General features: G+C 36.2%; 1 protein-coding gene across 1 annotated transcript in view; it reads left to right on the top strand.

Moving 5' to 3' along the window:
* The window catches only part of LOC150106640 (WW domain-binding protein 4), an 80,764-nt gene extending 73,398 nt beyond the window's left edge, over positions 1 to 7,366 (top strand). The window contains exon 8 of the mRNA XM_090392593.1: positions 7,023 to 7,366. Coding sequence (XP_090248719.1) covers positions 7,023 to 7,230 — 208 coding nt within the window. The 3' untranslated portion in view covers positions 7,231 to 7,366. The remainder of the gene's footprint in view (positions 1 to 7,022) is intronic.
* Positions 7,367 to 17,817: the final 10,451 nt, after the last annotated feature.

Raw genomic sequence — 17,817 nt, 5'->3', positions numbered from 1 at the left:
GAAAGTGGTATTAAACATGATATCAAAATTGGAGATGTTAATGTCAGCTCTTTGCTTTATGCAGACGATGTTATACTTCTAAATAAATCTGCTACAAGTCTGCAAGACTCCCTGACTAAATTGAATAGCTGATGTAATAGATATGGTATGAAGGTCAGCAATAAAAAGACAAAGACAATGAAAATAGGCAGAATCATTGAAAATGTCAACTGTGTTGTGAATGGAGAACTTGTGGAACAAGTAAAACATTTCAGCTATTTAGGCACGATTTTTAGTGAAGATGGTAAATTAAATATAGAAATAGACAACAGAATCAGCAAAGCTGGTATGGTGGGAAGTCAATTGAATAAATTCATATGGAATAAGAGAGAAATTAGTCGGAACACTAAATTAGCTGTATACAAGACAGTGTTCAAACCAGTTTTAACTTATGGATCTGAGAGCTGGGTCAGAAGTAAAACACTTGACCAAAGACTAGAGACCACAGATATGAGTCCTAAGAAAGATTATAGGCGTGAACAGATGGCATCAATGGCAATATCATATTAAAAACGAGGATATTAGGAAAGAGCTTGACATTGTTAGCATCCAGGAATGTGTTAGCAGAGCTAATCTCAGGTGGTATGGTGACTTAAACAGAATAGGCGAGGAAAGACTAGCAAAACAAATGTTCTCTGCCATGTTGGCAGGAAAACACCCAGAGGAAGACCAAGATATAGGTGGATTGATACGGTACAAGGTGCCTTAGACGATAGAAATATAAGATCTGCTGATGGTGTTGGAGTCTTGACAAGTAACAGACTGATTTGGAGGAAAATTGTAGATAGGAAGTTAGTAATGATGTAAATTTTTTATGTAGTACTATCATATCCTATACACCCCTTGAAGGTATATGTCAGGAATTTGAGGATAATGATGAAATGGACAGGAAGCTGCAGACATCAAAGAAAGATGGAAAGAGTATACAGAAGCCCTTTATAGAAGGGACTCCAAAATTACTGAGAAATTTGAAGAGCAGGATTATACACAGGAGCCAGTACCACTGGAGAGTGAAGTGAGGTGGGCACTGCAACAGCTATCCAGTAAGAAAGCGCCAGGAGGAGATGGAATACATACTGAGCTGGTCAAAGCCCTGGGAGAAGAGGCAGTTAAAATTTTAACAGCTCTATGTCAGCAAATTTGGATCACAACTACATGGCCTAGGGAATGGAAAATATCAGTTTATATACCTTTATTGAAGAAAGGCGATGCAAGAGGGTGTGAAAATTACAGAACTATAGCACTGATTTCTCGTGTATGTCTTAAGATCATTCAGAAAAGACTGGAACCATTCACGAAGAGAGAAATGCCAGATGAACAGGCAGGATTTCGAAAAGGCAAAGGAACAAGAGATCGAGAATAGAAAGAGCACAGGAATATCAAAAGAATGTCTACCTTTGTTTCCTTGACTACAGCAAAGCTTTTGACTCTGTAGATTATGTGAAACTGTTAAGAACAATGGGAGTACCAGAGCATTTCATTATGTTTCTGAGGAATCTTTGTTATGAACAAGAAGCTACTGTCCGAACATATCTTGAAGAAACTGAGTATTTCACAATAGGGAAAGGTGTGCAACAGGGATGTATTTTTTCTCTGTACCTGTTTAACTTGTACAGCGAATACATTTTAAGAATGGCAGGGCTGGAGGAGTCTTCAGTTGGAATTAAAATTGGTGGAAGAAATATTAATAATTTGAGGTATGTAGATGATACCACCTTGCTAGTAGAATGCAAAGAAGATTTGGAGGAACTTATTATGAAAGTTAAAGAAGAAAATGCTAAATATGGTCTTAAATGTAACCTCAAAAAGACAAAAGTTATGGCAACATGTGAACTTAATGATTTTGAAGTAGATTGGAAGAAATGGAAGCAGATAACAATTTTGTGCTCCTAGGATCCCGAATTGATAAATGATTATTGTACTGAAGAAGTTAGAAGATTATTACTCGGAAAGAAAGCAATGACAAATTTATTCAAGATCTTTGAATATAAAGATATTAGCCTCGCAACAAAAATCAGAATCATGAAAGCAATGGTATTCCCTGTGGTACTGTATTCCCTGAGAAAGAGTGAAAGAAGGACGATAGATGCATTTGAATTATGGGTTTGGAGATGCTTACTAAGAATACCATGGACTGCAAAGCAAACCAATAAATCAGTGATAGACAGAATAAAGCCAGATTGCCCAAAGCTATGATCATCAAGCAAAAATTGTCATACTTAATACATATTATGCGAGCAAATGACAGTCTGAAGAAGATGATGATGCTTGCTAAAGTTGATGGAAGCAGAAGAGGAAGACCAAGAATTAGATGGGTGGATGGAATAAAAGCAGCAACTGGAATGCACTTGGAAATTCGAAAGATATGACCAGGGACAGATCTGAATGGAGAATGTATATTCATACAATCACCAGGAGTCGGAAATGCCTCGATGGAACATAAACTAATTTAGTCAATTTGTCTCAAATTTCCACGGTTTGTGATATTCTGATGATTTCTTTGTTTCAGTAACAAGTCATTACAGCACTAAAGCCACATTCAACTAAATATGCTGCTGGGAAGGGCAACAGTAATTTTCTTGCAAAACTAGTTGTGTTGTGTGTCTTGTCACAAAGCCATGGCAGTGACATTATATTCTCACCTCAGTGTATTCCTTTTATATTGAATAAAGTTCTAATAGACTCATCATTTTGCATTTCTGAGAGTTCTTGATACTGCATGGGCCCCAACAGTTAAATCCACTAGCATTGGATGAGTTATCCAAGATGGAAAATCTATTTTTCAGAAGTGACAGATGCTCTGATCTAACCTTAACACACTTACACCACCAAGTATTTATGTTGACTGCTGTACTAGTGTTGCCAGCTTTTTTTTTTTTTCTTGGAAAGTCAGTGTTGCAACATTGATAATTTATCGCCGACAATGGTAATTTTTTTGAATATATTGGTGATGACGAATGCAACATCATTTTTGAATTGTCTCCCCTGCGAGGCATATGCCTCCATGTTGGGGAATACTGATCTACAAAGTACGTAGATTTAGATTATGCTAATTCATATTTGGTAATAATTATTTTCTATGTAATAAATTAGTATTGCAAATCATTCAACACATTTTTTTTATGCAGAGGTATATATATATTCTCTACAATCTTTTTATACCCAGCTCTCACTTATCTCCTTGTTGTAGGCAAGCATATATCCATCTTATTACAAAAAAATAATAAAAAATAAGTCTACTCCAGCTACCATTTAATTAACAATCCTCTCCAAAAGTAACAGTCACCTTCTTAAGAGACCTACCAGTATGAATTTCACTACTCTAGGTCCACAACTGACATCAGCCTACATGACTGGACATGTGTTGTTGCTCTTGACACTTTAGGAGCATTTAATTATATCTGGCATTGAGAGCTGTTTCTCTCACTTTTCAAACTTCTCCATGCAGGATGCCTTGGGATTACCTATCCTCTTTCTCCTATACTTAAATTACTTACTCTCAGTCACCTCTAATCCCATTTACAGCCTTGCAGGCAGTAGTATGTTTCATTCATCCTCTTATTTGACAAACTAAGCTTAATTAGTGCCTTAAAACACTAATCTCCATATCATCTTTCAGTGTGGTGAGTATAACCTTATCACCTTCAATACCACCAACATGCATTCTTGCCTTTTTCTTACAAGATGTTTCTGACTCATAACAAAAGTCATGGGAAGACTTTGGCCATCAAGAAGGTGGCAAAATATTCTGTAGGTTGTTGAAGAAGCTTAGAAATGGAGGAAAGAGTGCTGTAAAAGGAGTTAGAGATGATAAAGGTGACATTGAAAACTGGAGAAAAATATATCCTTGAAGTAATTACTTCGAAAAATTGCTAAATGAAATAAGCAGTGGTAAAAAACACTCAATGGGCAATAATCAGGAATACATATCCATACTTAAAGTAGAAAAAGCCATCAAAGGCTGGAAATATGGAAAGGCAGTAGGATTAGATGATATTTGACCAGAAATGCTGAAGTATGATGGTATAAAAGTCTTACAGTGGCTGCACTGCATAGTTCAGAAGGCCTGGACAGAGGGACAAATTCCCCATGATTGGAGTAGAGCTCTCATAGTACCTATATATATAAAAAGTGAAATAAAACTGAATGTGAGAATGGCAGAGTTATTTCCCTACTGAGTGTTCCTGGTAAGATTTATGCAAGTATACTTGAGAAGCGGTTGAGAAGAATTGTGGAAGAAAAGCTTGGATTCAGACCAAATAGAGGCTGTCAGGATGAGATCTTCACTTTGCGACAAATAGTTGAGAAATCATGGGAATATAACAAAGATCTGTATTTAAGTTTTGTCGATCTGGAAAAGGCATATGACAAGGTGCCACGAGAGAAGCTATTCAATATGCTATGGTTATATAATATAGAGCTAATTAAATATGTGTTAGCTATGTTCTCACCTCAGTGTATTTGAGTTGTAAGTCAGCAGTTAGAATTGAAGGAAGTACATGAAGATGGTTTAATGTTAAATCTAGTGCGAGACAATTATGTACATTATCCCCTCTGTTATTCATTATCTATATGGATCACATTATGAAGAAAAGTGGTATTAAACATGATATCAAAATTGGAGATGTTAATGTCAGCTCTTTACTTTATGCAGACGATGTTATACTTCTAAATAAATCCACTACAAGTCTGCAATATCCCTGACTAAATTGAATAACTGTTGTAATAGATGTGGTATGAAGGTCAGCAATAAAAAGACAAAGACAATGAAAATAGGCAGAATCGTTGAAAATGTCAACTGCGTTGTGAACGGTGAACCTGTGGAACAAGTAAAGCATTTCAGCAATTTAAGCACAATTTTCAGTGAAGATGGTAAATTAAATATGGAAATAGACAACAGAATCAACAAAGATGGTATGGTAGGAAGTCAGTTGAATAAGAGAGAAATTGGTTGGAACATTAAATTAGCTGTATAAAAGACAGTGTTCAAACCAGTTTTAACTGATGGATCTGAGAACTGGGTCAGAATTAAAACGACAAAGACTAAATACTGCAGATATGAGAGTCCTGAGAAAGATTAGAGGCATGAACAGATGGCCTCAATGGCAATATCATATTAAAAACGAGGATATTAGGAAAGAACTTAACATTGTCAGCACCCAGAAATGCATTAGCAGAGCTAATCTCATGTGGTATGGTCACCTAAACAGAATGGGATGAAAGATTAGCAAAACAAGTGTTCTCTACCAGGTCAGCAGGAAAACGACCGAGAGGAAGACCAAAATATAGGTGGATTGATACGGTACAGAATGCCTTAGCCAATAGAATCTGATAATGTTGGAATCTTTTAATACACTGAAGTGTTCATTTTTATTCTAGTCTTCAGAAACAACAGCCGTAGTAAAAATTTATCAATTCCTGAATAAAAATGAACACTTCTGTGTATTAAAAGAAGTTCTTGATCTACAACAAAATACTAGCATATGTGAGATATCTATTATTGATAAGACAGAAGAGCTACTGATACTAAAAAAAAAATAACAACAAATGGAGGATTCCCTAAAGTCTGGATAATTCCAATAATGATCGGATATTATGTATCTTATTATTGTGTAAATTGTATACTGAGTCTCAGTAAACAAAAGAAAAGTTTTAGAAAATGAAGTGGTATGTACATAAACCAGAGAAATACACATATGCACAACACATTTTACAAGATGATTTGCTGCTCCATTCTTCCTTCCATGCCTAAATGAATCGCCCGATCAACATTAGTTCATTGGATTACCATCTCCCTATAGTGGCTGTTTATTATTGGTTGGTTATTTATACTTTGCAAACAAATTTCTTTCCCTCTTCTAATAATTTTTTTCTTTTTTAAATTTTACCATCATAAATTCACTTCATACATGTCTAGACTTAATAAGATCGCATGCTATTCGCTGTATCCAGCAAACTTATAGGACACACATATCACAAATGTCAATCATTATTAATTTGCCATTAATGAAAGTATTTCTACATTTCCCATTCTCATACTTATTAATAACGTATAAATTCACATACTTATACCTTTGAGTAATTGAAATATACCATTCTCCTTTGTTATTGTTTTCTAATATACAAACATTGTTTCCCCGACTATATGCAGATTTGTTTACAATTAATTGATAAAAGTATTCAAAGTTATCTACAATTAATTGCATTGGACTAATTAAGATGAGTGCTGATGTGGTATGCACTCTTAAAACTTTCATACATCAATAAAAATGCAGTCAAATTGTTGTAAATTTTGTAGTGCAGGTTGCATAAGCCACACGACAGCACACCAAACTGAAATGGGAGTGCAACGCCATTGATATATATAATCTCTTTACTGTATCCAACTTTCTATAAAGTTAAAATTAGTCCAATAGTATGTCTGTGAATTAAAAATTTTGATAAAATTACATACACCTTCCTTCTCCTTAAGAAAATGTCTGCAACAGGCCAGTAACATGGCTCCATTTAAAACTAATTATTAATGTTAGGCTAGGACAGTTAATCCTGTTTATGTAGTCTGCTATGCCTGTGAAATTATGCACTTTTCTCTTTCCCTGAGACTGGCTAGCTCACCTTCAGTTGGGAAGTCCTTTTTCATAACTGGGTTGCTCTCTAAATATCTTCTTTGTTGTTCACATTTAAAATTTTAAAAATACATGGATAAAGGAGTTAAAATCATTATTATAAAAAAGGGAGGTGATATGTGTGTGACAAGAAAACAATTTTGAATCAGTCATTGCATATAAAGTTATTCAAATGAATTGGGTATCACATATGTCTCAAATGATAGCAATTAAAAAAGCCTTCTGAGATAGCAGAATTTTATTGCACTGATAACTCATTTTTCATAATTTCTTCTTTTTTGAATTCTGTATTTTTACTTTAACATTTTCTTCTGGTATACAAATTTCATTATCTCTAATTGTAAATTAATTTTTCAGGAAACCAAAAGAAGTTGATCTTCAGCTTCCAGAAAAAACTGATAATGTTGTGGAAGTTAATATAACTCTTACGAATGAGAAATTAAAATTCAAAGAAAAAACAATAGGGCATTTGGATGATGATATAGCATCAGATGGGGGATTTAGAAAGAGAAAAAATATTAAGAGTATGAAAAGGAATGTAAGACAAAGGACAGAAGAAGATTAAGCAGTGCTGTCACACTATTATTCTAGCAGAACATGTCTTAATCTATCTAGTTGACTTTCTAGAATTATGGATATCTGATCCTTTATGTGTGATGTTTGTACAGGATGTTGAATAAAGAAATTTATATATATATGTGTGTGTGTGTGTGCATGCACTATTATTATTTTAGATATATGCAAGGAGTCCTATTGCTCATGAATAAGATGAAGATACCACTAAGCATCTCCACTGGCATCCTCCTCCCACAATCACCTTCATACATTACTCTCTGATACTAGTCATTTAGTTTCCCTTTGCTATCTGTATCACATCACAAGCCTATTTTGCATACCAGTCCCTGTATAACAATTCCATCTAGAATCCTGTCAAATGCCTTGAGCCAAAATCCAACAGATTTCCCCACCAATGCAGGAGTACTCCAGGGTTCTGTTCTTTCACCCACTCTTTCCTCTTGTATATATAAATGACCTATCTCAGACTTCCGATCCTATCCATAGCTTTGCTGACGACAGTACACTCCATTCCTCCTTTTCATTTGACAAACCTTTTAGTGATAAAGTATTAAAATCCTCAAGATCTACAATGACCAGTGACCTGAACTCAGATCTCCTAGTTATATCTCAGTGAGCCAAGGACAACCTTGTAAACTTCAATGCTACTAAAACTTAGTCCTGTCTGATCGTTACCAAGAAAGAGCTCACATGCCTTCCCGCTTACCTTCAGTAATACTAATACTGAAATATCCATGCATGATTAATTTCTCTTCTTGGACTGACCTGCACCTCAGATCTTTTCTGGTGCAACCACATTTCAACTATAGCTTCTGAGCCTTCTCTCACATATGTTCAGTTTTTGCCTTGTGTCTCTTCTATAGATACTTTCATGGACAGTGCTCTGCTGAATTGGTCACTATTATTCCCCCACTCTCCTCCAAAATCATTAAAACAAGAGTCGCTGCTAACCAAAACCTTTTTGCAGTCCATCTTGAAACTTGCCAAACGAACTTCACTGCCTCCTCTTTCATTCCATCTACTTCTGTCCTTTGGAACAGTCTCCCCAAAGATTAAAACCCTTAGCTGTTCAAGTAAAATGTGAACAGATTCTTCTTTTCTTCTATTCCACTTGCCCACACATGACACTAATATGTTATAGATCATGTGGCCTTTCATGTGTGGATCAGATATTTAAAAAAAATAAATACTGTGCTGGAGTTTTGCAGTCCATCTTGAAACTTGCCAAACGAACTTCACTGCCTCCTCTTTCATTCCATCTACTTCTGTCCTTTGGAACAGTCTCCCCAAAGATTAAAACCCTTAGCTGTTCAAGCAAAATGTGAACAGATTCTTCCTTTCTTCTATTCCACTTGCCCACACATGACACTAATATGTTATAGATCATGTGGCCTTTCATGTGTGGATCAGATATTTAAAAATAATAAATAAATACTGTGCTGGAGTTACAAGCAAAGTAATTCTTTGATATTGAAGGGCTGGAGGTAGTCCTTGTGGTAAGTAATTTATGGAGAATGCTGTTCCACAGAACTGCTGCTATATTTCTATGGGGGTTAAGCAGAAATGGGGGGGGGGGGCATAATGGATGCTAGTTCTGCTGAACAGTGACCACCAAAATAGATGTGAGAGAGAGAGTGCAGAAACTGACCATCTATGACAGCGCTTTCCAAACTGTGGGCCGCAAGTTTTGTTGAGGGAGCCATGAAATAATGAAAACAAATTTAAAATGTTTTAAGACTAAGTAGTAGTTTTTTTTTTTTTTTTAAATCTTAAAAGAACACATTTAATTTTTATTATTTCTTTTATGTTATTTTTTTTATATTTTAATGGAAAAAATCATACATTGGTGTGCGTCCATAAATTTTGCTTCCTGCGCATTTCGGCGCTTAATGAATATTAGTAAATATATGCTTATTCATACAAGTTTCATTTCAAAGGTATTGATAAGAAGCACAAAAAAAGCTTACAAACGCAAATTATTGAATATAAATGCAATAAATATTATAATAATATATGTCTGTATTACGATTTTTTTTTCCGATGGGGGCCGTGAAATATTTAAATTTTTTCAGGGGGGGCTTTACATCCATAAGTTTGGGAAGCACTGATCTATGAGACTGGTCATCAATCAACCAAATTGCTCTCTTCTGGACTGCATTAAGAATTTTTAAGATGCACCTCCTCAAATGTGAGTAGAATATTCCAAGGTTGGGTGAATTTGAGGTATGTACAGATTAAGGAACTATACAGGAAGCAACATCTTGAACGAAAAAGGATACCAAGTTTTCTGGAAGCTGAAGATGCTATAGAAATAATGTGATTTTGCCAGGAAAGAGATCTGGCCTTGACTGTCAAGTTGAGCATTATCAAAAGTAAGTGCAGAACTAACTTTTTTTTGAGAGCAAAAACTGTGCTTGGAAGCATTGAAGGTGACTAGGTTGTGCCATTGCAGGATGGTGTGAGGTACTTATAATAGATGATATGAAAGCTTGAGCATTCCAAGGTTTATTGTATATGAAGGATGAGTGGAGAATGCCATCATCAGAACTGCAAACAGAGTTTGAGGTCAAAGAGTAGATTGTATATATATATATATATATAAGGAATTGCTAGTTAGTGAAATAACAGAGCCCTAAGGAATACCTGCATTAACAGTAAAATCTGAAGAGAGAATACTTTCCACCATTAGACATAGTAAACAACTTGAGAGAAAACTGTATAGAAATAGAAAACAATCCAATTAAAAAGAGAGGCGGGTTTGACCGTGAGTTGTCAATATGCTGAGAAACCCTTGATGCCAGATCCTATCAAATGCCAAGCAGCACAGTTCTTCCAATCTTTTTTGTCCAGAGGTAGATGATGTAGGTTAGGAGATTTGCTGTGGATCTTGATTGGTGAAACCCATATTGGTGGTAGATTCTTTGACAGTTCTCCAGATATCAAAGAAGTTGGCAGTTAATGACCTCCATTAATTTGGACAACACAGGTAAGAACATAGCTAACACATTTAATTAGCTGTACGTGGGTGCCAGCTGATTGTAATATATTGTATACATGAAAAAGAACATTGTAGTTAATGCACACATCTTTTGAGAATGACTTGTAGGATTCCACCAGGACTGGAATCCTTTTTGGTATCCAGTTGTTCAAGAATCTACTAGTGTCTTTCAGGCAGAAGACTATAAGAAGCATGCAATGCAATGTTCCAGGTAAAGACAGGTGATTTCTCTCTCATAGTTGTAGAAGTTGGATGAGAATGATGCCAGGAGGTCAGCTTTATCTTTAGGTGATATTGTGGTGAGATTTGGATGAAAAAGAGGTGGAAGCACAAATGAACAAAAGTTAAACCCAATAGCTTTTGCAAGGGACCAGAAGACATGACTGCCATTGACACAGGTGGTGAGGGTTTTTTTTATATGTGGCCCTATCACTGTCAGGCTAAGCTTTTTTTTTTTTTTTTAATAATGATTTTACAAGTATAGTATATGCTGAATGAAGCTTTTTGTCTCAGGCCACTCATAGTAAGCTGTTTTATTTTCTTTTACTGCCTTGGCACACTTTTTAGAAAACCATGGCTTGGATGGGAGTTTTGAACTGAGTGAGGAGTGAAACACCTCCTCACATATATTTGTAAGATCAAGTAACTGCTTATGTCTAAAACAAAATTCTCTCTTCTGGGATAAGAATCTTGAACTCTGTCCAGAGGACTTGTGGAAGCATATATTCAAAGCAAGCAAGTAGGATGTTTTGAATATATGCTGAAGGAAATTAAAGTCAGTACAAATCAATATGCTGCAAGGTATTACACATGTATAAACATGTTGTGCCACTTGGTGATATTTAATCACAAAATGGTATTTGCTGTAGAATACCTTCTGTTCTCACAATTGTAGAAAGTCACTAGAAACATGGTCTGAAAATCAAAATGAACAGCTTTCACTGACAATGCAAAAACCATTGCAAATATGAAACTAGCATGGTGTTTTGACATTACAGGCATTGTGATATGTTTCATATTTCCATAATAGAAACACTAAGTTTGCCACAAGAAAATCATAACCATAAACCACCTTAAGCCTGTTTTTATACACATAACACGTACCACCTCATTGTATGTGTTAAAGGATTCTTATTTTCTACATGTGCAATGCTCACATGTAATAATTTAAAATTAACTTTTTATTGAATTTACTTGACAATCTCAGGCTACTATGACAGCATTACATGATTAGTTGACATTATTAATAATCTCTTATCAACAGTTTCCTCCAAATTATCTATTAATTGTCAACGCTCTAGTATTGCATCCAACATTTCGTTCTAAGGCACTTCTAAATCAAATCCACCTTGACCTTTGTCTTCCTCTAGCTCTTTTTCCTTGCTGTTTAAATTTCCAAAAAGGACCATTTTCTCTGTGAGCTGCCTGCTCTGATGACAAAAAAAATTCCTCTTCAGAGAACTTTCTGTGGGACATTCGCACAACTAAATTTAATCGTCCATTTCCCCATTTTGAAAAAAGTTTTCCCGCATAACTTTTTTTTTTATAATTATCCCACACACAAAAAGCTTATAGCAAAAGGATGCTGAAGGCAGGGGTAGGAAGAGCAATCTGTTGATGTTGTTCTTTAACTGTTCACAATTATATAATTTTGGAAATGCTTTATGAAGGAGACTGCTCCACAGAATTGAGGTGGAAGGAATGAAAGATGACCAAGAGTAGCAGGTTTGGTAAGTATGCAGTTCAACTGTAAAAGGATGTTGAACAACAGCACTAGCAGAAATAGGAGGCATACAATTTATCAACTGGACTGCCCTTTTCTGAACAGCATCAAGAATTTTTAAGGAGGTTGTAGATGCACCACCCCATACGTGAGAGCAGTATTCCAATGCTGGTCGGATTTGGGATTTATACAAAGTAGGTAACTGTTTGGCAGAAAAGTGCTGTCTTGACTGGAAAAGAATATCAAGTTTTTTGGAAGCATTGATGCTATAGAAGTGTATGATTATGCCAGAAAAAGTCTGGAGTAAGTCAGTCTGAGAAGAGAGATTTGGTCTTGACTGTTGAGTTAAGCAGTATCAAAAGTAAGTGGAGAAGATTTGAGGTCTTTTCTAGAAAAAACAAGCAAAACTGCATTTTGGAAGCATTGAAGTTGATTAAGTTGTTTTCACTCCAATCAAGAATACCATGGAGAGTTGTATTCAGGGTCCTTGTTATAGATGATCTTGAACTTTAGCTGTTTGAACACTGTAAGGCTATGAATAGGACAACTCCAACTTCAGCTCCAGTTTGCCATTACGGCAAACTGAAGCTGAAGTTATCCAGACAACTTAACCGTCTGGCATTCCTAAAACGCTGCCGGGATAATCAAGTCATCCCGAACTGTGTTAAATTTAAACACCGCTTCATCTCACAGAAAGCTGATTCCCCCACTTACAAACTAGCCAAGCATTTAGCCAAAGTGCTCTCACACTATACTGGCAATACACCATCACACATAAAAAAACTCGGCCCACTTCAAAGCCAGTATAGAAAACCTTACACTCCAACATAATGACATAATGGTCAATTTTGATGTCTCCTCCCTATTCATGAATGTCCCCCTCAAAGAAACCTTAGAGCTAATCCAAGCTAAATTTCCTCCCGATATCTCAGCCCTATTTCAGTTTACAATGAACTCAGGCTATTTCGTTTGGCAGGAAAAATTCTACAAACAGATAGAGGGGACAGCCATGGGTTCACCACTTTCCCCACCCTTGGCCAACTTCTTCATGGAGACGTTTGAAGAGAAAGCCTTAAACTCAGCCCCCCACAAAAACCTACCATATGGCTTCGCTACGTTGATGATGTTTTCGCTATTTGGCCACATGGCCCAGATTCACTCCTCTCCTTCCTAACACACTTAAACAACCAACACCCTAGAATCAAATTCACCCTGGAAAAAGAGGAAAACAATAACCTCCCCTTCCTAGACACACTAGTCACCCGCCAAACCTGATGGAACCTTGGTTTTCTTTGTATATAGAAAACCCACCCATACAGGCAGATACATTCACCAACAATCCCCCCCCCCCTTACAACAATATGGAGTTATTAAAACATTATTCAACAGGGCAAAAATAATCTGTTCTAATGATCAAGCCCTAACCACTGAACTAAATCACATCCGTGACACTTTCTCAGCCAACGGCTACCCCCTCCAAAAAATACTTAACCCAGTTATCCACAACCCACCACCCCCTCCCCTTCACAAAAAAGATTACTCTAAATCCATCACCATTCCCTACATCCAAGGCACCTCGGAAAAAATCAATAAAATCTTAAAAAAACATGACTTGACCACCTGTTACAGACCACATAGAAAACTGGCATCCCTTATCCGCTCCACCAAAGACCAACCACTTCCCCTAGACCTATCTGGTGTATACCAGGTCCCTTCCAGCTGTAAACTGTCCTACTTTGGCCAAACAGACAGGACAGCAAATATCAGAATCTCAGAACACAAGGATTACATCCGATTTCACCAGTACAGCCACTCTGGGTTTGCAGACCATGCTCTGGATACTCGCCACAGTAATACACCGCAGCAAGTTCAAGTATGAAAGACTATTCATGGAATCAGCCTCGGCCCTTAGGAACATGCTGCCAAACCTCAACAAATTTGGATGCATGAGACTGCCCCAAATTTGGGAAACTTTTATCAGAACTTCAGCCCAAAGGCCAAGAACTACCAATATAGCCCGCCAGGGGGCACCATCAGGACTTTAGGAAAACGCTAGCTTCAGTCTCATTTGCTGTTATTAGTACTTGTGTGCACGTGTCTTTGTAGTAAGTTCCCAAGAAGATGGCAACGTGACGTTCGCCGAAATATCGGAAAGTATATATTAAAGTTTATTTAATCTATATTTCTAGTATACGCTGTCAATTCCTTAAATATTAGTTATCATGTTTAACCAGCGTATAAGCCTCTCAACAAGAATAGGACAAGTGTGCTATGATCAGCAAAACTATGAATAGGATTTGTAGTCAGTGCGAACAGGTTGTTTATATAAATTAGAAAGAGGGCAGGTGAAATGACAGAGCCCTGAGGAACTCGAGCATTGACAGGAAAGTCTGAAGAGAGAACACCATTACACATAGGGATCAATCTAACAGAAAATTGGCAATCCATTTATGCAAGGACAAATGCAGTCCAAATGATGATGGTAACTTATTGAGAGGCCTTTGATGCCAGACCCTATCAAAAGCCTTGGAGATGTCAAGAGCAATGTTCAAGTTCCTCCAAACCTTTCCATAGTGTGGATCTAAAGTGCCAAAATACAAACTGGTGATCACTAATTAGATAGTAATTCTCATGGTATTGATGAAGTTGACTATTGTTAACCATTTCCATTACTTTAGACAAAATTGATATGAGTGCAATAGGTCAATAGCTTGATAGTATATTTATCACGTTTTGTGGGAACTGGTTGCATATGAGTTTTCTTCCATGCTGAAGGGTGGATGCCAGCTGAGAATAGTTTAGTGAATAGATAGATGATAAAGATCATGTGTTAGTTCAGGAACACAATGGGTGGAGTTCCATCAGGACCAGCTGCCTGTAACTGGGTAATCCCAAACTAGAGGAAATTCATTATAGCAAAGTATCTACCATAAACTATTCCTGTGGGATCTATGATTTTTACTATAATGAGTTGTGTATTGCTATGCATAATGTCCCATTTACACTACATATAAGGTAAGGTTTTTAAACAGCAGCTTTTCTCTTAGCACCTTATATTACTGGGATTTCTTAACTGTCATAGTAAAGATATGGTTCTGACAATGTCTATTCATAGCAAAACCAACTCGTTCCTTCCAGTGTTTTTTCTCCATTTTACTGCATATGCACCATTTATCTTTTATCTTTAAGTCTTTTTTCCATGAATTCTGTTTAGCTACTTTTACACTTAGTGTTTTTTTTTTTTTTTTTTTTTTTTAAACGTGCATTACCTAAGGACATGTCCAGACTTATCAGAATCTTTTCATAAATATAATTGCTTCTTTTCTCTAACTTCCTCCAACTTCATCTACCATAAAGTTCTGAAGAAGCTAATGGGTCTCTAAGGTTTGGTTTTTGCCAGCTTATCCTTGAATTTATTTTGTCTCCAATAATATTTTTTTGTAAAAAAAAAGTAAATTTGAGTCTGCAGTTCACCTGAAAACTGCTTAACTTTGTTTCTTAAAACTTTTTCAAGTCTCCCCCCCCCCCCCCCCCCAGTGACATTCATTTTTACTCTGCTCAAAACTAAACGGGAATCATTTAGGTTGATAACACTGTTGTGTTTTGCTTATTGAAGTTATGCACAATACGTGCTGGTAATAACTAGTCATGTCCTGAGCAAAAATTCTGCAGATACTTATCAGTTTTCTCCAGATTTTCATATTTTCCAAGAGCAGTTTGCCCTTTTCCCAAAAGATTTCTATATGTGTTGTATTAATTTCCTACTCTTTTTAGGTTCACCACAACAGTCATCTTTTCCTTTATCTCAAGCAGCCTTCTAATAATTAAAAAAATTTTTGCATGTGTGTATTCCCCCCACCCCTTACTAGAACAATCTTCTGCCTTGACACAAAGAAGCTACACTGTCCAGTTTCCTATTTTGAAGAGTCCAACATGGTATTAGAAGTATCAGTATACCTGCTCTAGTCTTCTTGGTCTCAGTTATATCAATATGTCAACACAGTATTTTTGTATTCTTCTACTAGCTCCATCACTTCTCTATTGGTGCTTCTTACAGTGATGGTATCATCTTTACTTTTGGTTTGAAGTTGTTTCAGTAACTGGCTTCACTCTTTGGCTTGATTCCATGATGGCAATTGTGAGAGGGAGGGAGGTGCTTAACTTTGCCTCAGCTGGATGGCATCATGCCGTTGTATCTTTTTTATCTGTGGTAAGCAACACAGTACAGTTAAGTTAGTGGGCTCAAACAACCAGCTTAATCCTTGTTTATTAGTATCAACAAAAAGCACACCATGAGGTGGTGAAGACTGAATATTGGATCAGGAGCCCTGGTTGTTCTATGCATTTCTTACAGCAAATGTACAGGTCTCTTCTCAGTTATCTAACTCTGAGCTGGAAACAGTACCATGATACTATAATCTAAATATAATAATCTGTTAGAATCTAACTTGATCCAATATATTCCCTTCCTGTTCTCCAGTAGTGTCAGATATTTGCCTCTCTCTGAACCAAATATTTTAACATGTTCACACTGGGACATGTAAAAATGTTTTTGCATTTTCATTGCACAATTATATTAAACCATGCTGTTTATTTTCACTGGCTTCACTCTTTGGCTTGATTCCATGATGGAAATTGTGAGAGGGAGGGAAGTGCTTACTCTCCAATAAGTTTCCTACACAAGTACTCAGCAGTTATGACTAGCTGAACATAAGCAAACTACAAATTATGTAATCTTGGAACCACACAGTCCAGTCCATTTCCTTGACAGCTGGTTCAGGATTTTAATCATGTAATGTTAGTGATATGCAACATCCTTGCAGCAACCTCTTTAGTAATAGTCTCTTAATGTAAATGATCTAAGTTAGACTATTATTACCTAAGACTAGATTCTGTAAATTGCATCTTCTCAACCTTTCCTCACAGTCAACATTCCAGAGATCAAACTACCTTAGTCAGTCCACCATCTTTTCGTCCTTTTGAAAACCAGGTGACCAAACCTGTGCATAGTAGTCCATGTGTGGCCTAATCAGAGATGGACCCAACTATCATAACTAATGATTAACTAATAACTATGCCATCCATAGCTTTCCATAATAATTTTCCTGGTGCACTATCGTACACTTTTTTTTTTCAATGTCAACAAAACAGTATTCCTATTACTTATCCAATATTTGCTTTACGAGTAAATACTTGATCAACTTGCTGCAAACTATTTCTCTGATACGCTCAGCTTCATTTCTAAATGTAATTTTACCAAATGCTTTATAACAAATTCTTATATAGTTTGAGTAGACTTCTCCATTACTTTTTTTATAAAATGATATATGACTTATTTTTTGTGGGATCTTTTCTCCTTCCAATATTCAAGTTTCTAATTGAATACTGCCTTCATCTCTAAGTTTCATATTCACACTTCCAGAACCAAATACCTTACAACTATGCTAATGAGGACTATGTTTTCACCTTGTTTTTATCAAGAAATTGTTGGTGGAGAACTTCTTGAAATCATATGTTTACTTATGCAGACCGTAATTTTTACCTTAACTTTAGTATACATCTGCCTCTGCTCCTGATATTTTGTGCTAAGCTATCTATTATATGCTTCTATTTTAAATTGCTATGCATGATGTTAACATTTCTTCAATTTTCTGTTTAACTAAGGCTTCAATGTGCAGATTTTTTTTACTGTGTTGCTTGTAATATGTATTTCTCTAGAGTTGACCTTTCAGATGTTTTTCTATTCTTGATCAAGAAGCCATCAAAAAATATCAGCTAACGCCTTTTTATTCCCGTATACGGGGAGTAGGCAAGGCCATTTAGCCCTATCTAACTTTTGGAGACTGAGTGGGCAG

Source organism: Typopeltis vanoorti, chromosome 5, assembly GCF_054136105.1.
Source record: "Typopeltis vanoorti isolate ZY-2024b chromosome 5, IOZ_Tvanoo_1.0, whole genome shotgun sequence".
Taxonomy (NCBI): domain Eukaryota; kingdom Metazoa; phylum Arthropoda; class Arachnida; order Uropygi; family Thelyphonidae; genus Typopeltis; species Typopeltis vanoorti.
The sequence above is the reverse complement of the archived record's forward strand: the minus strand, read 5'-3'. Positions and strand labels throughout refer to the sequence as shown.